The following is a 23,694-nucleotide window of genomic DNA, read 5'->3' as shown; positions in this document are numbered from 1 at the left end:
TCTGACATAGTGTAGATTCAAGTTTGCAAAAACCATGGCCTTCAGGGGTAGGTTTGGGGCCATAATAAGGACTACGGTTTTACATGCAAATGCATGTAGATATGGAAAATCTTCTGATATGGACGAAGGTGACTCAGGTGAGCAATGTGGCCCATGGGCCTCTTGTTTCTTAATGTTTGCTTGTAAGAGTTATCGCTCCTTTCGCTGAAATACATGAATACATTTACATTGGCCTGATCGGGCAAAAAAATATAGTATGTTGGTTTCCACTTTCACGGTTTTTTCACCTCAATTTTTTATAGGGACATTTTCTAGGGTAGGTAGAAAGAGTGGAAGCCAACATATATTGTTTTTGGCCTTGGATATGAATTCGCTTAGCAATACATATACAACCTAATCGGTTGTCGTCCGTCGTGCATAAACAATTGTTTATTTTTAACTTCTTCTTGAAAACTACCTGTGAAATTCTTTACGAATTTGGTATGAAGTATTATTTGGACAAGGGGGACGTAAATTGTAAATTTCAGGTCTGCAGCACCCCTGGGACCTTCAGGGCAGGGCAAAAACTGCCCAAAATTGACAACTTTTCAAAATTCTTCTTAAGAACCGACCACGTGTAAAAAAAAAATCATTAATGGGTGGTGAAGGACAGCAGGAAGGGTTATACCAAAATTGTAAATTTCATGATCCCCGGGGTAGAGGCTCTGACCCCAGGGCATGGCCAAACAACTATATAGTGTTTATGTGTAAAACACTTAAATAACACTTAAATAACATCTTCTTTATTGCTGTTGATACTAAATTGAAACTAAATGGATAAAGCAGGTAGTCTTTTACCAATATTGTAAATTTGATGATCCCCAGAGTAAGGGTTCTGACCCCAGGGTGGGACCAAACTTAGTATATAGTATTCATGTGTAAGTTTGCTGATACATATGTACTGTATAAAAAAATCTAAATGCATACTTAGGAATAGCAGAAAAGGATGTACAAAAAATGGTGAATTTCAATCAAAACCCAAGGTTATGACTTAAAGACCGAGGTTTTCAACCGGTCGGTTTTCCTCAGGTAAGTTAAGTGCGGGGCGGAGCTAATTTAAGGCAGGTGTGAAGACCCGAGCTCAAGGGAACCCTGCTAGCTTGTATATACCGTCCCAAATATACAGGATGTTATCTGTGTTACCTGCATTACCTGCACGTTTTTATAAGATTGAAAAATTCGTGGTAGTCATTTTCTTGTGCAGGTTATTTCATGTATTTCTGTTATCAATAAATGTTTATCAAAATACATTTGTAAATCAATTTTATTGTCTTCCCTCTTTTTATAAATGAACTGTCCATTATTTGAAGAGTTTTAAAGAGAAACTAATCTTTTGCAAATTGTTTAAGCACATCTTATTTGAATAACTACACTGTCATGAAACCATATATATGAATGCTTTGGACAGACATTCAATTAGGAAAAAAAAATCTACCGACCGACCCATGTTGAAAATGGCGGGTTGAGTGCGGGAAACGAAGATATTTTTAAGGATGACCTTACCTATGAACAAAAGGAACAAAGAAGAATTTAAATGTTGTTTCCATATGTTTAATGATTCTGCTATCTATGATCAATATATCGTTCCCGCTAGGGTCCACAAATACCTGTTAATGTCTAAAAAGCATATCAAAATATACTATGACTAACTAAGCATATCAAACTGTAATGATCTAAACAAATCAAACACTTGTCTGAATTTTATAAAAGCAGAAGATAATAAATATGAGACACTGGAGCGAATAAAAAAGTTTTATATAAATATTCATTCATTCAATAATTTAATAGTAAAATAATCATGACATGGAATTTGTTGTATTTTGTGAACCTACTGAAGATTTAAAGCTTAAAACTAAAACTTGTAAACTTATCGTTTATGATGCAATAGGTAATAATAAGTTTTGGCAATAAATCTTTGACATTTAGACATTGACAGAGGTGTCGTCGCGTATCTCAGTATTTAAAAGTTAGGATCGCAGGTTTTTCAGATGAAATGTGAATATTCATGTAAGAATGGACTTTAAAATCAGAGGTCCCGTGTCATGATAAAAGCTTCTTCACTACTACTGCCCTGAGTCTAAATTTGTGGGACTTCTGCCACTGGTGAAGTCTCAATATGAGTGTAAAGTTATTGACGGGACGTAAAACGTAAAATGCTTATTATTCTCATGTAAAATGGTAAAAATAACGAAGAGTGGTCATAATTATCTATATTATCTCACACAAAATGTATCAGTAGAATTCTCTATATTATCTCTACACAAAATATATCAGTAGAATTCTCTATCATCTCTACACAAAATGTATCAGAATAATTCTCTATATTATCTCTATACAAAATGTATCAGAATAATTTTCTATATTATCACTACATAAACTGTATCGGAAGAATTCTTTATATTATCTCTACACAAAATGTATCAGAAGAATTCTCTATATTATCTCTACACAAAATGTATCAGAATAATTATACCCCCCGCAACAAGTTGTGGGGGAGTATACTGGAATCGGGTTGTCCGTCTGTCTGTCCGTCCGTCCGTCTGTAGATGCAATGGTTTCCGGGCTCTAAAGCATTATCCTTTCCACCTACCGTCACCATATCATATATATGGACTACCCATGGGATGAAGATGTTCCCTATCGATTTTGGGGTCAAAAGGTCAAAGGTCACCGCACTGGACATCTAAGTAGCAATATGGTTTCCGGGCTCTAAAGCATTATCCTTTCCACCTACAGTCACCATATCATATATATGGACTACCCATGGGATGAAGATGTTCCCTATTGATTTTGGGGTCAAAAGGTCAAAGGTCACCGCACTGTACATCGAAGTAGCAATATGGTTTCCGGGCTCTAAAGCGTTATCCTTTCCATCTACAGTCACCATATCATACATATGGACTACCCATGGGATGAAGATGTTCCCTATCGATTTTGGGGTCAAAAGGTCAAAGGTTACGTGCACTGGACATCGAAGTAGCAATATGGTTCGGTTTGTCATTCCATTTGTTTTTTACACTCAGAAAAGGGGTACTTTATACCTATTACCAACACCCTTTGGGAGATTGGGATAAGCGGGGGGTATTCTTAGTGAGCATTGCTCACAGTACCTCTTGTTTTCTATATTATCACTACACAAAACGTATCGGAAGAATTCTCTATATGATCTCTACACAAACTATCGAAAGAATTCTCTATATTATCTCTCTACAAAATGTATCAGAATAATTCTCTATATTATCTCTACACAAAATGTACCAGAAGAATTTTCTATATTATCTCTACACAAACTGTATCGAAAGAATTCTCTATATTATCTCTCTACAAAATGTATCAAAATAATTCTCTATATTATCTCTACACAAAATGTATTAGTAGAATTCTCTATATTATCTCTACACAAACTGTATCAGAAGAACTCTCTATAGCATATCTTGCTTTCCTACAGGTGAGAAGACTTGGATGAATTAACATAACAGAAGGAAGACCGGAAGCCATTGTTATATGGTGGTATAATGTATCAGCTGTTCTATCACTTCATACATATCGAGATTGCAGATAAGATATTACCTCATCAGAATTCATAACTTGAGCAATATGTTCCCTTTGACATTCAATTTTATTACTGATAACCCTATGCTACTGTAAATTCATTCATCTTCCTCCAAAGATGTACATGTTAAATTCTTCATTGCTATTTTAGCTCACCTGAGTCAATGACAAGTTTTTCTGATCAAAATGTGTCCATTGTACATCGTCGTTGTTTGCATTCTCCTCATCATAAACTTTCCTCATTTTCATATTCTTTTCCAGAACCACTGGGCAAATTTCAACCAAACTTGGCACAGAGCACCTTTGGGTGAAGGGGATTTAAATTTTTAAAATGAAGGGCCGTGCCCGTTCAAAAATGCAAAAATATGATGGGTAATTTTAAAATCTTCTCAAGAACCACTGGGCCTGAAGAAATAAAATTCATATGAAAGCTTATTGACATATTAAAATTTGTTAAATGTGTGCCTCCCCCCACCCTCCCCAGGGATAGCATGGTGCACAAAACGGGATGAAAAAAAAATACATGCAAATATATAGGGAAATTTTTTAATGTCTTCTGAAGAGGCACTGGCCAGAAAAGTACAGATTTACATCAAAGGTTTCTGATATAGTGCAGATTAAAATTTGTTAAAATCATAGCTCCGAGGGGTTGGATGGGTCCACAATAGGGGGTAAAAGTTTCACATACAAATATAATTCGGATATTTTTGAAGATCTTCTGAAGAACCACCATACCAGATATGTTTATGTTTACATGAAAGTTTCCGGACATAGTGCAGATCGAAGTTTGTAAAAATCATGGCCCCGGGGTGTAGGGTGGGGCCACAATATGGGAACAACGATTTACATGGGGAAAAAATGGGCAAATCTTCTAAAGAACCACTGAGCAAAAAAAGTTTCCAAAACATTTCTTTTAGTGATGTAACCAGTGAAAATAGACTTTTCTTCTATTCTTCTGTAACCAGTGAAAATAGACTTTTCTTCTATTCTTCTAGCTGCCCAAAGTTTTGCATACAAATATACACTGGACCATTTACATTTACATGTAAGCTTTCTGACATAGCACTGATTCAAAATCTCCCAGGGGCTGGGGTGGGTTAAGGTAGGAGCCACAATAGGGATTAAAGTTTTACATTCGAATATGTAGGGGGAATCATTCTGAGAATTTCACTTTTTAAATGGCATAAATAGTAGGTTTATCTCTTTTTGATGCGGCATAAACCTATAGCATTTGGCATACACCTGACCAAAACTCCTTGCAGGGAATGCACCACATTTCTCTCCCCTCAAAATTCAACCATACTTTTCTGTTCAGCCACTGTGGTTTGAATTCACGTTTTCTTTTTTTTCTTTTTTTTCATATAGCTTGCGTTTTTCTTGTTCTGATTTTTTTGTTTGTTTGACACCATTTGGTTTAATAACGGGCTTTGTGCCATCAAAATATTTTAACTGTAGAACCATTTACACGTCATTTGTTGACCTTCACCTCAAATTATATTTGCTAAGTCAGATGTATATTATTTTCTTTTAACATTCTTGCAATATTTGAATATTTGCGAAATAAAGAAAAAAGGACAACTCTTGTTATATTGTTAGGGAAAATTTTAATTTAAAAATCGATCCCAATAAAATTCATCAATGCAGATAAAAAAAAAAAACATCGACATTTAAAGACATTCGAATCATACGCTGAACAATTTGTCTAGAACACGTCATAATCTTCAAACCACTTACACACTTATGTCGTATATTTTAAAATCAATGGGAGCACAGCGATTTTTTTCTACCCACTGGTACTGGTACCGGTACCCATTCAGTTGGGAAAAATAGCGTCAAAATTGAACAAATTGGGAATTTTCTAACAATGTATCGGCAAATGATTTCAACTAAAAGAAAAGAAAAAAGAGAACAAAACAAGAAGTAGTCATGTCTTTACAAACTTTTTTACGCTAATATTTGCTGTTGTGAGATATAAGGAATCGTCATAGGCTCGTTTTAGAATTGTTGTAGTTCTACAAAACACGCGCACTGCCATGATCTGTACTTTCGATTTAATACCAGAAGTGGACATTTTAGTTAACTTCTACAACGTTTCAGACTAAGTAAATTACGATTTTTCGGCAAGTGAATTGGGAAATTTTAGTCTCAAAATTGGGAAAAAGCAATGGTTTTTGGCATTGGGAATGGTACTGTTTATCGGTACCAGTTATATAAGGAAAAAAATCGCTGGAGCACAATCCAGGTCCCAAAATAGATTTTGACGATTGTAAGGGAAAATATTTATTTTAAGTGCATTATCACACACGTACCATAATCATTTCTTTGTTTCTTGGAATTTGGCATCTAGACAATTCGGGATATCTTATTTGCACATGACATGGTACAACCTCATTTGGAATAGCCGCGGTGTATCGGTTAAATTCCTATTAATGGTTAATGTTCCTATCACACATAAAGTGGTAATGTTCCTATCACACATAAAGTGGTAATGTTCCTATCACACATAAAGTGGTAATGTTCCTATCACACATAAAGTGGTAATGTTCCTATCACACATAAAGTGGTAATGTTCCTATCACACATAAAGGGGTAATGTTCCTATCACACTTACATAGAGTTTTATCCTGGGATTCTGGTCTGTCTGTCTCCAACTTTAATTTGATCTGATCCTCTGAATTTTACAAGATATAGATTTTATACTTGAAAAACTAAAAAGTCAAAGTGATTTAACTGATTAAGTTCAAGGTCATTATTCAAAATCAGAGTCAAATTTGCTAATAGCATACATGGTTGTACAAGGGTAGTCTTAGTGCATTGTTGTTTCAGTTCCATTGCTCTAAGCTGACGAGTCACTTTAAGATATAATTTTCATTTTTGAAGTTACACGAAGGTATGAATTGCGATATTTCACATCAGCATACTTCATGAAGCATTATACAGTGTTTTATGAATGGGATATGCTGACGTGAAGTGTTGCAGTTCATACCCTCATGTATTTTCAAAAATGAAGGTTATTTTAGCTCATCTGAGCTGATTGCTCATTAATCTTTTCTGATCACGTTTTGTCTGGTATTTGTCTATCTGTGTGCTGTCTGTCCATCCAGCCCTAAAATTTTAATATTTTTTACTTCTTCTTTTTACTAAGCCAATTTCATTTAAACTTGTCATAAAGCATCCTTGGAAGAAGGAAATATACATTAAGGACCATGTCCATTTCAAAGGGGAGATAATTAACAAAAGGCAAAGATAGGTTAAGTTCATTTTAAAAAAAATTCCTTTTAGAACCACTGGGCCATAAGAGTTTAAATTTACATGAAATCTCCATGACATAGTATAGATTCAAGTTTATTCAAACCAAAGGGGATAAGAATAGGGCCACAATAGGGATCAGAGTTTTACATGAAAATGTATAGGTAGGAAGGGAACAATCTTTAATAACCTTGTTTTCAAGAGCCACTTGGCCAGAAAAGTAGAAATTTACATGAAGGCTCTATGAAATGAAGCAGATTTTATTCTGTTTAAACCATTGTGGGGCTACACTGGGTTAGGCTTGTTTTGAGGGGTATTGTGAGGTCACACTGGGTTAGTCATGTTTTAAGGGGTATTGTGGGACTACACTGGATTAGTCTTGTTTTAAGAGGTATTGTGGGAATAGACTGAGTTAGTCATGTTTTGAGGGGTATTGTGGGACTGCACTTGGTTAGTGATATTTTAAAGGGTATTGTGGGGCTACACCCGATTAGTCATGTTTTGAAGGGTATTGTGGGGTTACACTGGGTTAGTCATGATTTATGGGGTATTGTGGGGGTTCAGTGGGTTAGTTATGTTTTAAGGGGTATTTTGGGGATACACTGGATTAGTCATATTTAAGGGATATTGTGGGGCTACACTGGATTAGTCATCTTTTAAAGGGGTATTGTCGGGTTACACTGGGTTAGTCATGTTTTATGGGGTATTGTGGGGGTTCACTGGGTTGGTCATCTTTTAAGGGGTGTTGTCGGGTTACACTGAGTTGGCCATGTTTTAAAGGGTATTGTTGGACTACACTGGGTTAGTGATGTTTTAAGCGGTATTTTGGGACTACACTACAATAGTCGATGTTTTAAGGGGTATTGTGGGGCTACACTGGGTTCGTAATGTTTTAAGGGGTATTATGGGGCTACACTGGGTTTGTTATGTTTTAAGGGGTATTTTGGGGTTACACTGGGTTAGCCAAGTTTTAAGGGATATTGTTGGGCTACACTTGGTTACCCTTGTTTTAAGGGATTTTGTGGGGGTACACGGGGTTAGTCATGTTTTAAGGGGTATTGCGGGGCTGCACTGGATAGGTCATGTTTTAAGGGGTATTGTGGGGCTATACTGGGTTAATCATGTTTTAAGAGGTATTTTGGGGGTACACTGGGTTGGTCATCTTCTATGGGGTAAGGAGGGGCTACACTGGATTGGTCATGTTTTAAGGGGTATTGTGGGGCTACACTGAGTTGACCATGTTTTAAAGGGCATGGTGGGACTACACTGGGTTAGTTATGTTTTAAGGGGTATTGTGGAGCTAGAGTGGTTTACTCTTGGTTTAAGGGGTATCGTGGGGGGTACACTGGGTTAATCATGTTTTAAGGGGTATTATGGGGCTACACTGGGTTTGTCATGTTTTAAGGGGTATTGTGGGGTTACACTGGGTTAGCCAAGTTTTAAGGGATATTGTTGGGGTACACTTGGTTACCCTTGTTTTAAGGGATTTTGTGGGGGTACACTGGGGTTGTAATGTTTTAAGGGGTATTGCGGGGCTACACTGTATAAGTCATGTTTTAAGGGGTATTGTGGGGCTATACTGGGTTAGTCATGTTTTAAGGGGTATTTTGGGGGTACACTGGGTTGGTCATCTTCTTTGGGTTATTGTGGGGCTACACTGGATTGGTCATGTTTTAACGGGTGTTGTGGAGTTACACTGAGTTGGCCATGTTTTAAAGAATATGGTGGGACTACACTGGATTAGTCATGTTTTAAGGGTGTTGTGGGGTACACTGGATTAGTCATGTTTTAAGGGTATTTTGGGGGTACACTGGGTTGGTCATCTTCTATGGGGTATTGTGGGACTACACTGGGTTAGTCATGATTTAAGGGGTCTTGTGGGGCTACACTGGATTAGTCATGTTTTAAGGGGAATTGTGGGGTACACTGGGTTACCGTTGGTTTATGGGGTATTGTGAGGGCACACTGGGTTAGTCATGTTTTAAGGGATATTGTGGGGCTACACTGGCTTTGTCATGTTTTAAGGGGTATTGTAGGGCTACACTGGGTTAGTCATGTTTTAAGGGGTATTGTGGGGCTAGAGTGGTTTACTCTTGGTTTAAGGGGTATTGTGGGGTTACACTGGGTTAGCCAAGTTTTAAGGGATATTGTTGGGGTACTCTTGGTTACCCTTGTTTTAAGGGATTTTGTGGGGGTACACTGGGGTTGTCATGTTTTAAGGGGTATTGCGGGGCTACACTGTATAAGTCATGTTTTAAGGGGTATTGTGGGGCTATACTGGGTTTGTCATGCTTTAAGGGGTATTGTGGGGTTACATTGGGTTAGCCAAGTTTTAAGGATATTGTTGGGGTACACTTGGTTACCCTTGTTTTAAGGGATTTTGTGGGGGTACACTGGGGTAGTCATGTTTTAAGGGGTATTGCGGGGCTACACTGTATAAGTCATGTTTTAAGGGGTATTGTGGGGCTATACTGGGTTAGTCATGTTTTAAGGGGTATTTTGGGGGTACACTGGGTTGGTCATCTTCTATGGGTTATTGTGGGGCTACACTGGATTAGTCATCTTTTAAAGGGGTATTGTCGGGTTACACTGGGTTAGTCATGTTTTATGGGGTATTGTGGGGGTTCACTGGGTTGGTCATCTTTTAAGGGGTGTTGTCGGGTTACACTGAGTTGGCCATGTTTTAAAGGGTATTGTTGGACTACACTGGGTTAGTGATGTTTTAAGCGGTATTTTGGGACTACACTACAATAGTCGATGTTTTAAGGGGTATTGTGGGGCTACACTGGGTTCGTAATGTTTTAAGGGGTATTATGGGGCTACACTGGGTTTGTTATGTTTTAAGGGGTATTTTGGGGTTACACTGGGTTAGCCAAGTTTTAAGGGATATTGTTGGGCTACACTTGGTTACCCTTGTTTTAAGGGATTTTGTGGGGGTACACGGGGTTAGTCATGTTTTAAGGGGTATTGCGGGGCTGCACTGGATAGGTCATGTTTTAAGGGGTATTGTGGGGCTATACTGGGTTAATCATGTTTTAAGAGGTATTTTGGGGGTACACTGGGTTGGTCATCTTCTATGGGGTAAGGAGGGGCTACACTGGATTGGTCATGTTTTAAGGGGTATTGTGGGGCTACACTGAGTTGACCATGTTTTAAAGGGCATGGTGGGACTACACTGGGTTAGTTATGTTTTAAGGGGTATTGTGGAGCTAGAGTGGTTTACTCTTGGTTTAAGGGGTATCGTGGGGGGTACACTGGGTTAATCATGTTTTAAGGGGTATTATGGGGCTACACTGGGTTTGTCATGTTTTAAGGGGTATTGTGGGGTTACACTGGGTTAGCCAAGTTTTAAGGGATATTGTTGGGGTACACTTGGTTACCCTTGTTTTAAGGGATTTTGTGGGGGTACACTGGGGTTGTAATGTTTTAAGGGGTATTGCGGGGCTACACTGTATAAGTCATGTTTTAAGGGGTATTGTGGGGCTATACTGGGTTAGTCATGTTTTAAGGGGTATTTTGGGGGTACACTGGGTTGGTCATCTTCTTTGGGTTATTGTGGGGCTACACTGGATTGGTCATGTTTTAACGGGTGTTGTGGAGTTACACTGAGTTGGCCATGTTTTAAAGAATATGGTGGGACTACACTGGATTAGTCATGTTTTAAGGGTGTTGTGGGGTACACTGGATTAGTCATGTTTTAAGGGTATTTTGGGGGTACACTGGGTTGGTCATCTTCTATGGGGTATTGTGGGACTACACTGGGTTAGTCATGATTTAAGGGGTCTTGTGGGGCTACACTGGATTAGTCATGTTTTAAGGGGAATTGTGGGGTACACTGGGTTACCGTTGGTTTATGGGGTATTGTGAGGGCACACTGGGTTAGTCATGTTTTAAGGGATATTGTGGGGCTACACTGGCTTTGTCATGTTTTAAGGGGTATTGTAGGGCTACACTGGGTTAGTCATGTTTTAAGGGGTATTGTGGGGCTAGAGTGGTTTACTCTTGGTTTAAGGGGTATTGTGGGGTTACACTGGGTTAGCCAAGTTTTAAGGGATATTGTTGGGGTACTCTTGGTTACCCTTGTTTTAAGGGATTTTGTGGGGGTACACTGGGGTTGTCATGTTTTAAGGGGTATTGCGGGGCTACACTGTATAAGTCATGTTTTAAGGGGTATTGTGGGGCTATACTGGGTTTGTCATGCTTTAAGGGGTATTGTGGGGTTACATTGGGTTAGCCAAGTTTTAAGGATATTGTTGGGGTACACTTGGTTACCCTTGTTTTAAGGGATTTTGTGGGGGTACACTGGGGTAGTCATGTTTTAAGGGGTATTGCGGGGCTACACTGTATAAGTCATGTTTTAAGGGGTATTGTGGGGCTATACTGGGTTAGTCATGTTTTAAGGGGTATTTTGGGGGTACACTGGGTTGGTCATCTTCTATGGGTTATTGTGGGGCTACACTGGATTGGTCATGTTTTAAGGGGTATTGTGGAGTTACACTGAGTTGGCCATGTTTTAAAGGATATGGTGGGACTACACTGGATTAGTCATGTTTTAAGGGTTGTTGTGGGGTACACTGGATTAGTCATGTTTTAAGGGTATTTTGGGGGTACACTGGGTTGGTCATCTTCTATGGGGTATTGTGGGACTACACTGGGTTAGTCATGATTTAAGGGGTCTTGTGGGGCTACACTGGATTAGTCATGTTTTAAGGGGAATTGTGGGGTACACTGGGTTACCGTTGGTTTATGGGGTATTGTGAGGGCACACTGGGTTAGTCATGTCTTAAGGGATATTGTGGGGCTACACTGGCTTTGTCATGTTTTAAGGGGTATTGTAGGGCTACACTGGGTTAGTCATGTTTTAAGGGATATTGTTGGGGTACACTTGGTTACCCTTGTTTTAAGGGATTTTGTGGGGGTACACTGGGGTTGTCATGTTTTAAGGGGTATTGCGGGGCTACACTGTATAAGTCATGTTTTAAGGGGTATTGTGGGGCTAGAGTGGTTTACTCTTGGTTTAAGGGGTATTGTGGGGTTACACTGGGTTAGCCAAGTTTTAAGGGATATTGTTGGGGTACACTTGGTTACCCTTGTTTTAAGGGATTTTGTGGGGGTACACTGGGGTTGTCATGTTTTAAGGGGTGTTGCGGGGCTACACTGTATAAGTCATGTTTTAAGGGGTATTGTGGGGCTATACTGGGTTAGTCATGCTTTAAGGGGTATTGCGGGGTTACACTGGGTTAGCCAAGTTTTAAGGGATATTGTTGGGGTACACTGTATAAGTCATGTTTTAAGGGGTATTGTGGGGCTATACTGGGTTAGTCATGTTTTAAGGGGTATTTTCGGGGTACACTGGGTTGGTCATCTTCTATGGGTTATTGTGGGGCTACACTGGATTGGTCATGTTTTAAGGGGTATTGTGGAGTTACACTGAGTTGGCCATGTTTTAAAGGATATGGTGGGACTACACTGGATTAGTCATGTTTTAAGGGTTGTTGTGGGGTACACTGAATTAGTCATGTTTTAAGGGGTATTGTGGGGTACACTGGGTTGGGTTACCGTTGGTTTATGGGGTATTGTGAGGGCACACTGGGTTAGTCATGTTTTAAGGGGTATTGCGGGGCTACACTGGATTAGTCATGTTTTTAGGTGTATTGTGGGGGTACACTGAGTTAGTCATGTTTTAAGGGGTATTGTGGGGCTACACTGGAATAGTAATGTTTTAAGGGGTAATGTGGGGTACATTGGGTTTTTCATGTGTTAAGGGGTATTGTGGGGATACACTGGAATAGTAATGTTTTAAGGGGTAATGTGGGGCTACATTGGGTTTTTCATGTTTTAAGGGGTATTCTGGGGCTACACTGGGTGAGTCATGTTTTAAGGGGTATTTTCGGGCTACACTGGATTAGTTATGTTTTAAGGGGTATTGTGGGTGCACACTTGGTTAATAATGTTTTAAGGGGTATTGTGGGGCTACACTGGGTTTGTCATGTTTTAAGGGGTATTGTGGAGTTACACTGGGTTAGCCAAGTTTTAAGGGATATTGTTGGGCTACACTTGGTTACCCTTGTTTTAAGGGATTTTGGGGTACACTGCGATAGTCATGTTTTAAGGATATTGCAGAACTACACTTGGTTAATCATGTTTTAAGGGGTAGTGTGGGGGTACACTTGGTTAGTCATGTTTTAAAGGGTATTTTGGGGCTACACTGGGTTACCCTTGTTTGAAGGGGTATTGTGGGGACACACTGGATTGGTCATGTTTTAATGGGTATTGTGGGGCTACACTGAGTTGGCCATGTTTTAAAGGGTATTGTTGGACTACACTGGGTTTGTCATGTTTTAAGGGGTATTGTGGGGCTACAACGGGTTTGTCATGTTTTAAGGGGTATTGTGGGGTATACTACGTTAGTCATGTTTTAAGGGGTATTGTGGGGGTACACTGGGTTGGTCATTTTCTATAGGGGATTGTGGGGCTACACTGGATTAATAATGTTTTAAGGGGTATTGTGGGTGCACACTTGGTTAATAATGTTTTAAGGGGTATTGTGGGGCTACACTGGGTTTGTCATGTTTTAAGGGGTATTGTGGAGTTACACTGGGTTAGCCAAGTTTTAACGGATATTGTTGTTCTACACTTGGTTACCCTTGTTTTAAGGGATTTTATGGGGTACACTGGGTTAGTCATGTTTTAAGGGTATTGCGGGACTACACTGGGGTAATCATGTTTTAAGAGGTATAGTGGGGGTACACTGGGTTAGTCATGTTTTAAGGGGTATTTTGGGGCTACACTGGGTGACCGTTGTTTTAAGGGGTATTGTGGGGCTACACTGGGTAAGTCATGTTTTAATGGGTATTGTGGGGCTACACTGGATTAGTCACGTTATAAGGGGTATTGTGGGACTACACTGGGTTAGTTATGTTTTAATGGGTATTGTGGGGGTACAATGGGTTAGTCATGTTTTAAGGGGTATTGTGGGACTACACTGGATTAGTCATGTTTTAAGGGTATTGTGGGGCTACACTGGATTAGCCTTGTTTTAAGGGGTATTTTGGGGTACACTGGTTTAGTCATGTTTTAAGGGTATTTCGGGGCTACACTGGATTAGTCATAATTTAAGGGGTATTGTGGTTTACAATGGATTAGTCATGTTTTAAGGGGTATTGTGGGGTACACTGGATTAGTCATGTTTTAAGGGGTATTGTGGGGTACACTGGGTTAGTCATGTTTTAAGGGGTATTGTGGGGCTACACTGATTAGTGATGTTTTAAGGGGTATTGTGGGGTACACTGGATTAATCATGTTTTAAGGGGTATTGTGGGGCTACAATTAAGGATTGAAGTATTACGTGGGGATATAAAGGGAGATTATATAAAAGTGTTATTCTCAAGAAAAACAGCGCCATGATTAGTCATATTGATTTTCAAGCATCCCTACGTAGTGAAAATGCAGGTTGGTTCAAATCAATCCCAGCTGCTCCCCCACCCCAAAATAGTGTGGGGAGAGAATAGGGGATCAAAGTGTGACATAAGTGTTGATAGGGAAATATTTTTGAGAATATTCATCTCACCAACAGAAGGGTAATGATTAGTCATGTTAATATGCAATTATTTACTCGCAGTTCAAATTCAAGTTTGTTCAAGTCAGGGGCCCTAATGGTAGGGTGGGACCACGATAGGAGATAAACGTTTTATATGAGAATATGCAGACACTTAATTTAAAGGAATTTTTCAAGAGGAGCAGGGCCACATTAAATCCATCTAAATGCAAATGCTCCCAAGTTGTGTTGATTCAATGTTCCCATTTCCCTGTGGGGGGGGGGTTGTTTTTGTCCTGGATATAGGTTTCTGCATAATTCTAATTTAACTTTTGAATAGTGAGTTATAAGACCCTCATTTTTCATATTTACTTTCTTTGTGACAAGATCTTTTTATGGCAGAGTTTGTTTGTGACCTTGACCTTAGAGATTGGTCTCCTTTTCAGAAAACTCAATGTTTCCTGACGTTTTTCAGAAAAAAAATTGTGCTTGATTTCTATATACATGTAGATATCCTTTGGCAAGACCTTAGAGAAAAACTTACTGTTAAGAAAACCTAACCTACTCAATATTTCCTAATATCAGTTAAGATAGAGCTTTCTTATTTTCTACATACTTGTAGATATCGTATGAAAAGACGTTTCATTTCAAAGAATGATATCTGACTTTGTGACCTTGACTTTCTCCACAATAACAAGGTCATATTATCACATTATTTTTGTATTGGTATCGAGGCATCTCCATGTTGTGTGAATTCAAGTTGGTTTTGTCTTGACCCTTTGGGGCTAAGTTTGGGTCAACTATATGATAAAAAAAGCTTAGAAAAAAAATCATAACCGCTTAACAACAGTAGGGTCAGGGTGACTCAGGTGAGCGATGTGTGTCATCCTCTTGTTTATGCAGAAAAGGGGTCAATTAAAATTATTCAGTAAACTATGGAGATCTATTTAAATGTATTAATCACATGATGGGAATGTTTATATCCAAAATGATGTAACTCTTGGAATATGTATTATGTAAAAATGAATGTAAATTCAATGATTGCTACTTTCCAGTTTCTCTAGCTTTATACTGTGTATTTGATTTCAGATTGTATTCTTAAAGACCCAGACCCTCCACATCATGGCCACACTAGGACTCAGTACTCAGCTAAAAGTACGACAATGTTCTCAATGTCAGAGGGACACTGAATTTTACTGTAACACATGTAAACGTGATCTGTGTTTACAGTGTAAAAAGAAACATGTCATTGATCTACATACCAAACACCATGATGTTGTGATTTACCGTGAGAAGTTTAACTACATCCCCAGACAAGAGATCTGTGTCAGACATCCAGACAGGTTCTATGAAATGTTCTGTCAGTCGTGTGAACTTTCTGTCTGTTTCCGATGTTTAGAGCACCGAAAACACCAAATACTGGATCTTAGAACAGCCTATCAAACAAAGCGACAACAACACCGAGAAATCATTGACAACATCAGAAGTGAGACTCTCTATAACTGTCGTGTTCTCCTGGCAGGAATCCAAACTGATATCCAAACTTGTCCCCCACAAATCTGTCACCGTCAATCACAGATGTCAACAAAAGCCCAGAGACTGAAGGATCTGATTGACACTGTGGTATGTGATGTTAAAACAAGATACCGAGGTTTATTGATTGATAGAATACAACAACAGAAGAGAAAAATGAACAGACAACTAGTTCACCTACAGAACTATGAAGACAGATATGAACAATCAGCAAACAGAGCGGTACAATTCCTCTTGTTTATAAAGACCAGTCGTGTCCCCCAGATAAAGAACAGTCCTAGTCAGTTATTGAGTGTCATCACAGAAATCCAAATGACAACAGGAAAACGACAAGTAGGAATAGACGAGTGTGTGAAACTGATGTCCACACCTGTATTACACACGTCTGTCTGTGTGACAGGTGTTAGTCGTGTGGTACACATATCTCGTGTGACGTCAGATCGGGTCTGGGTCTCTGATTATAACAATCTCATCTTGACAGACACAACAGGAGACACTATACACCGTGTGACAGATATAGGATGGTATAGAGGACACACAGTGAACAGTTCTGGTGAACTGATTTATATAGACAGTGATTATAACATCAACAAACTGTCTACAGACAATAAAACAGTCACCAGACTGATACAGAGTACATCACCATGGTATCCACGGTGTGTGTACTGCTCCCCGTCCACTGGAGATCTGATGGTGGGGATGTGGAACATTGATACAAAGACAGGCAAGGTAACCCGGTACAACAGTAGTGGTCAACACATCCTGACCATAGAACACGACAACACAGGTCACACACTGTATAGTGTTCCTCTCTATATCACAGAGAACAATAACGGTGATATCATTGTGTCTGACAGGATTAATGATGACCGTGGTGCTGTAGTGGTGAAAGAGCGCGGAGGGAGACATCGATTCTCCTACACAGAACCTCCATCAGGATCATCACTAGCACCATGGGGAATCTGTACAGACGCGCTGTCACACATCCTGGTGTGTGATGATAACACCCACACAGTACAGATGATTGACAAGGACGGTCACTTCCTGTCTCTGTTACTGACACGACAACACGGGATAAACACACCATGGAGCCTGAACTATGATGATAAAACTCACCTTCTCTGGGTCGGATCATGGTACACCAACACAGTGTCTGTACATAGATATCTACAGAGGAGGTACTCTCTGACTGGTAAGTACTAGTAGTACTGTAGTTTATTGTACTATATCAGTCAATATAAAAACACATGTTAATTACAGTGTGGGATATGATTAGATGCATTGTTTAGTTTTAATTACAGTGTGGGTTATCATTAGAGGTAGTGTTTAGTTTTAATTACAGTGTGGGTTATAATTAGAGATAGTGTTTAGTTTTAATTACAGTGTGGGTTATCATTAGAGATAGTGTTTAGTTTTAATTACAGTGTGGGTTATAATTAGAGGTAGTGTTTAGATTTAATTACAGTGTGGGTTATAATTAGAGGTAGTGTTTAGTTTTAATTACAATGTGGGTTATAAATAAAGGTAGTGTTTAGTTTTAATTACAGTGTGGGTTATAATTAGAGGTAGTGTTTAGTTTTATAATTACAGTGTGGGTTATAATTAGAGATAATGTTTAGTTTTAATTACAGTGTGGGTTATAATTAGAGGTAGTGTTTAGTTTTAATTACAATGTGGGTTATAATTAGAGGTAGTGTTTAGTTTTATAATTACTGTGTGGGTTATAATTAGAGGTAGTGTTTAGTTTTATAATTACAGTGTGGGTTATAAATAGAGGTAGTGTTTAGTTTTAATTACAGTGTGGGTTATAAATAGAGGTAGTGTTAAGTTTTAATTACAGTGTGGGCTATAATTAGAGGTAATGTTTAGTTTTAATTACAGTGTGGGTTATAATTAGAGGTAGTGTTTATTTTTATAATTACAGTTTGTGTTATAATTAGAGGTAAAGTTTAGTGTTAATTACAGTGTGTGTTGTAATTATAGAGTTAGTGTTTAGTTTGCATTAACATGATTGAAAAATATCTCTACCATATTTATATATATTTGTGATAGTATTATAAATATCGAATTTATGTATATGAATGTATATCTATATGTCTTATATATTAATTTTCTTAAAAGTAATATAGTGTATGATTTAAATATATATATATGTGTGTGTCTATATATGTATATGTGTGTATATATATATATATGTATGTATATATGTGTGTTTATATATGTATGTGTGTGTTTATGTATATATACGTATGTAATTAGTTTTTAATTTATCGTGAGAAATGGTCGTGTAAAGTATTGAAAAGTCATACGTTTTGATGTTATTGATTTGAGAAAAGTATTGTGATTTCAAATTTATTGAAAGTTCAACGTTTTTAGAATTCACAAAAAAAACAACAACAAAAAAACATGATTAATCAGTGTGGGTTATAATTAGAGGTAGTATTTAGTTTTAATTACAGTGTGGGCTATAAATAAAGGTAGTGTATAGTTTTAATTACAGTGTGGGTTATAATTAGAGGTAGTGTTTAGTTTTAATTACAGTGTGGGTTATAATTAGAGATAGTGTTTAGGTTTAATTACAGTGTGAGTTATGATTTGAGGAAGTGTTTAATTTTAATTACAGTGTGGGTTATAAATAGAGGTAATGTTTAATTTTAGTTATAGTCTGGGTTATAAATTTATAGAGGTAGTCATGGTAGTGTTTAGTTTTAATTACAGTGTGAGTTATAATTAAAGGTAGTGTTTAGTTTTAATTACAGTTAGGGTTATAATTAAAGGTAGTGTTTAGTTTTAATAACAGTGTGGGTTATAATTAAAGGTAGTGTTTAGTTTTAATTACTGTGTGGGTTATAATTAGAGGTAGTGTTTAGTTTTAATTACAGTATAGGTTATAAATAGAGGTAGTGTTTAGTTTTAATTACAGTCTGGGTTATAATTAGAGGTAGTGTTTAGTTTTAATTAGAGTGTGGGTTATAATTAAAGGTAGTGTTTAGGTTTAATTACAGTGTGGGTTATAATTAGCGGTAATGTTTAGTACTAATTACAGTCTGGGTTATAAATTTATAGAGAATGTTGAGTTTTAATTACGGTGTGGGTTATGATTAGAGGTAGTGTTTAGTTTTAATTACAGTGTGGGTTATAGATAAAGGTAGTGTTTAGTTTTAATTGCAGTGTGGGCTATAATTAAAGGTAGTGTTTAGTGTTAATTACAGTGTGGGCTATAATTAAAGGTAGTGTTTAGTGTTAATTACAGTGTGGGTTATAATTAGAAGTAGTGATTAGTTTTAATTACAGTGCAGGATATCAATAGTGGTAATTAATGTTCAGTTTTAATTACAATGCATTATAATTATAGGTTGTGCTTAGTTTTAATTACAGGGTGAGTTATAATTAAATTTAGTGTTTAGTTTTATTCATAGTGTGAGTTATAATCAGAGTTACTTTTAATTGTGCTCCCTGATAAATTTCAGAATTCTTTGTTTTCTTCAGCTAAATTTATGAATTTAAGAATGATAAAAATGATTATTTTTCACAGCTGTCAAGAATGTAAATATCAGTGATATCAACACAGCTTTGGCTTGTGACATGTTGTATATTTCTGTAAAATGTTGTGTGTTTCTGTAAAATGTTGTGTATTTCTGTAAAATGTTGTGTATTTCCCTGGAATGGCATTAATTTCTGCAGCAGGTGTGGACAAAATCTACATTGTGTACTGTTTGACATTTAACATGTACATTACACCCAGTCTCTGTGTTGAATAGGTCCCATGATTTTAGGGGTTCTATAGCTTACAAATCTCATTAATGAGTGAATTCACATATTTTGATGAATGTCCCCCCTCCAAAAACACTTTCAAAATGAAAGTGTTTATGTGACTTTAAATGTAGATTTATGAAAGATTTGTGCCACTTACATTAGAAATTGTGTAATCAAGTATATATATTACACACCCAAGGTTCAAAATTATTTCTGCAGTGCAGTGCTAATTTTCACTATATGATTCATTGAATAATACAATTTTTAGCGGGTGCACAGTATTATCGGTATACCAGTGTACCAGTATTTTTCTGGTGTCGGAATATACTGTGGTACAGGAGTTAAACTATCCCTATATATTAAAATCTTATAGCTATAAACAAAAATATAAAATTGAATTAAAATAAAAACATATATATATAAAACAAAAAATAATTAAAGAAATGTGTGTACGTAGTGACTCACTTTATTAGGTCACCTGAGTTAAGTCAGGTGACTTTTTGCAAATGGTTGTCGTCCGCCGTCATGTGTCGTCCGTCATTCGTTAACGATTGAACATTTTTAACTTCTTGATAACTACCAGTCCAATTCTTTTTTAAGTTTGGTATGAAGCAGCTTTGGGACAAGGGGGACATAAATTGTAAATCTCATGACTCCATCACCCCTGGAGCCTTGGAGTAGGGCAAAAACTACCCAAAGTTGACAAATTTTCAAAAATCTTCTTAAGAACTGCACATGTCTACAAAAAACTAAATGCATGGGAAACTAGAGCAGGAAGGCTTGTGCCAAAGTTGTAAATTTCATGATTCCCAGGGTAGGCCAGCGGTTCTGATCGCATGGTGGGGCCAAACTTACTATATAGTGCTTATGTGCAAAACACTTAAATAACATCTTCTTTAGTGCCATTGATACTAAATTAAAACTAATTGAATAGCTAAAAATAACAAGTAGTCCTTTACTATTATTGTAAATTTGATTATCCAGGGGTAGGGGTTTTAGTATCAGGGTGGGGCCAATATTGTCAGGTATTAAATGTGTGAACAATAGACTCCATATTGAAAAATAATACATGAAAGTAAATTTTTAATATATTATTAATACAGTCATTTTTGTACTTTTTTGAATTAATACAGAAAAAATATATTATTTTTGTATCACAAAAAAAAATTTAAAGATTGGGTAACTAATTTTTGCATTAAATTCTGACTTTGATTTTTTAAAGGGTATTATTTTTGTATCATTTTGGACTTAGATTATTTTCAATATATTATTTTTGTATTTTTAGGGACTTCATTTTTTTTTTTTTTCAAGCATATTATTTTTGTATCAAAATTAAACTTAGTCATTTTCACTGTATTAAAATTGTATTCCTTTTTTAAAACTTAGTAATTTTTAATCCAAATCTTTCAATGTATATGTATTGATTTTGTATTATAATTGGACTTTAAAAAATTCAGTGATTTTTCAATGTATTATAATTGTTTTTTTTTTTTAGTCATTTTTAATCCAAATCTTTGAATTTATATGTATTAATTTTGTATTATAATTGGACTTAAACATTTTTCCAGTGATTTTCACTGTATAAAAATTGACTAATTTTTAACTTTCCCTTGATAACTATAATTCCAATTTTTTTTTAGAGTTGGGTACCGCAGAAACTAAATGTACCGCAGTATACTGTGGTATTTGCAAAATACCGCGGTACATACCATGGTATACCGCAGATTTAATCTTTTAGTTTTATGATTCAATTTTAGTGGATTTTAGTTGTGATTTATTGTATATAATGAGCAGTTATTAGTTTATTGATTGTAAATTGCATTTAATTTATTCAAATATAAATAATAAGGAAAGTATCCTATTTAAATCTATTTTGAAACCATGCAGTTAACAGAACAAAAGTTTAATCCAAACATAAAAGTATATCGTACATACAATATAGCAGTGTCTCTGTATCATGAATAGAATCGACTGTGACTAGACTACTGACTGGGACGACAATCAAAATAATTAATAGGGGGAAACCTGTGGAATTTATTTGACACGATCTCAAAGTCAAGTTCTTAGAGTCGCGAATGACGAGAACTTCTACATGTAGGATATGCCTGTCCTTTTCTCTAAAGACAATAATGAGAACATGTGCGCACGAATGTGTTCTTGTTCTTCGACCACAATTCCTACATTTTTGCACCTCAAACACATTAACTCGCCGTTCAGAATTGGCAGGAATTTGTACTCGCTCGAAGAACGGTGGTTTCGAACGCACAAATCTGCATCTGCCATTTTATATATTTTTTTAACTTGGGGGTTTGCCTAATAGGCGGAAATGATATTCGACCCATATAAACCAATTAACATAAAAACAATTTTTATAATCTACCATATATATTAAAATAATTACTTAATGAAATGTTTTCTATTATTTTTTTTCTTTAATTTTGATTTGTTTTCATATCATTAATAATCAAATCATTGCGTTTTATACTTCGTATGTTTTGCTGATTGTGTACATTTATTAGACTTGCCTTTCATTACATCACCACGAGGGAACGATGTAAATAATGTGAGTCACTGCGTACACAAATTTCTTTTAATTATTTTTCTTGTTTCAATTTTTATATTTTTGTTAAGAGTTATCAGACTTGAATATATCGAGATTTCGCCTCGTGTACCGTGGTACATACCGGTACCAGAAAAATACCGGTATACCGGTACTACCGCACACCTAAAAAAATTTCCCCTCAAAATTTCGTATGAAGCATCTTTGGAAAAAGTGAGACATAAATTGTAGAATTCAGGATTTCTGCACTCCTGGGGCCTTGGGTGCAGGACAAAAACTGTCCTCTTTTTCTAGAACGGCACATGTTTAAGTAAAACTAAATGCATTAAGATGTAAAGCAGGAAGGCTTCTACCAAAATTGTCAATTTCATGATCCCCGGGGTAAGGGTTTTGACCCCAGGGTGGGTACAATCTTAGTATTATAATGTTTATATATGTAAGTTTGCTAATACTGTATAAAACTGTATAAAATTTGCATACTAAGGAATAGCAGAAAAAAGATGAACAACAAATGGTGAATTTCACAACCCAGGGTTTTTATTCTAGGATGGGTCCAAATTAGTCATAATTACATTTCAATATTATAATCTTATTATGCCTATTATATTGTGTGAAGCATTTCATCAGTGTATGCACTTATGAGGGCATTGAAGTTGTAAGAACACATCTTGTTTTATACTTTTGCTGAATGTTAAAATTTAGCTTAGATATTCAGAGTAGGATTTTTTTTCTTTCTAGATTTCATGTAGCCTTTGGGAGTATATAAAGATCATTTTGCACTAGTACTCGGATGACTGATAAGGCCTGTGGGCCTCTTGTTTATATCGTACCTTCATTGTAATGTAATGAAAAGTAAATATAATACGTGTACACAATCGGTAAAACGAATGTCAGACATTTCGGCCCATTGACACTTCAACCCAAATTTTTGAGACACTTCGGCCCAAAGACATTTCGGCCCAAGATATTTCCGTATGAGACACTTCGGCCCATATTTTTCATTTTGCCAACATCACCCTTATTGCGTTTCTTTTGACAATATCTTTCTACTGGTACCAAGATATTTGCCCTGGTGACCTTGGCCATCTTCGGAATTGGCCATTATTGGGGGCATTTGTGTGTTCACAAACACATCTTGTTCATTTTGCCAACATCACCCTTATTGCGTTTCCACATTATAGTAAATTGACACTTCGGCCCAGTGACATTTCGGCCCAAATGTTAAAAATAACAACATTCATGGATCAATTTCTTTGGTTTTTATATATCATCACTTCGGTCCAGACGTTTCAGCCCATTTTTAGGGCTCTAAAGCATTATCCTTTCCACCTATTGACCTATTGCTATCTGTTTTTGTCCGTCGTCGTTCGTCCTGCGTTAACATTTGAACATTTTCAGCTTCTTCTCTGATACCCCTGAACCAATTTCAACCAATTTTGGCATATAGCATTATATTATTATAGCATCT

The 23,694-nt window shown here is 36.8% G+C and overlaps 1 protein-coding gene and 1 long non-coding RNA gene across 2 annotated transcripts in view; both read left to right on the top strand.

Annotated features, from left to right (window-relative positions):
* LOC130050819 (uncharacterized) overlaps positions 1 to 5,868 on the top strand; it is a 12,960-nt gene extending 7,092 nt beyond the window's left edge. Inside the window, exon 2 of the long non-coding RNA XR_008799084.1 lies at positions 3,488 to 5,868. This is a non-coding gene — a long non-coding RNA (uncharacterized LOC130050819). The remainder of the gene's footprint in view (positions 1 to 3,487) is intronic.
* Positions 5,869 to 15,374: 9,506 nt separating this feature from the next.
* Positions 15,375 to 23,694, top strand: part of LOC125666278 (uncharacterized) — a 141,588-nt gene continuing 133,268 nt past the window's right edge. The window contains exon 1 of the mRNA XM_056151550.1: positions 15,375 to 17,102. Within this exon, the coding sequence (XP_056007525.1) occupies positions 15,500 to 17,102 (1,603 nt within the window). The 5' untranslated portion in view covers positions 15,375 to 15,499. The remainder of the gene's footprint in view (positions 17,103 to 23,694) is intronic.

Source organism: Ostrea edulis, chromosome 10, assembly GCF_947568905.1.
Source record: "Ostrea edulis chromosome 10, xbOstEdul1.1, whole genome shotgun sequence".
Classification (NCBI taxonomy): domain Eukaryota; kingdom Metazoa; phylum Mollusca; class Bivalvia; order Ostreida; family Ostreidae; genus Ostrea; species Ostrea edulis.
The sequence above is the reverse complement of the archived record's forward strand: the minus strand, read 5'-3'. Positions and strand labels throughout refer to the sequence as shown.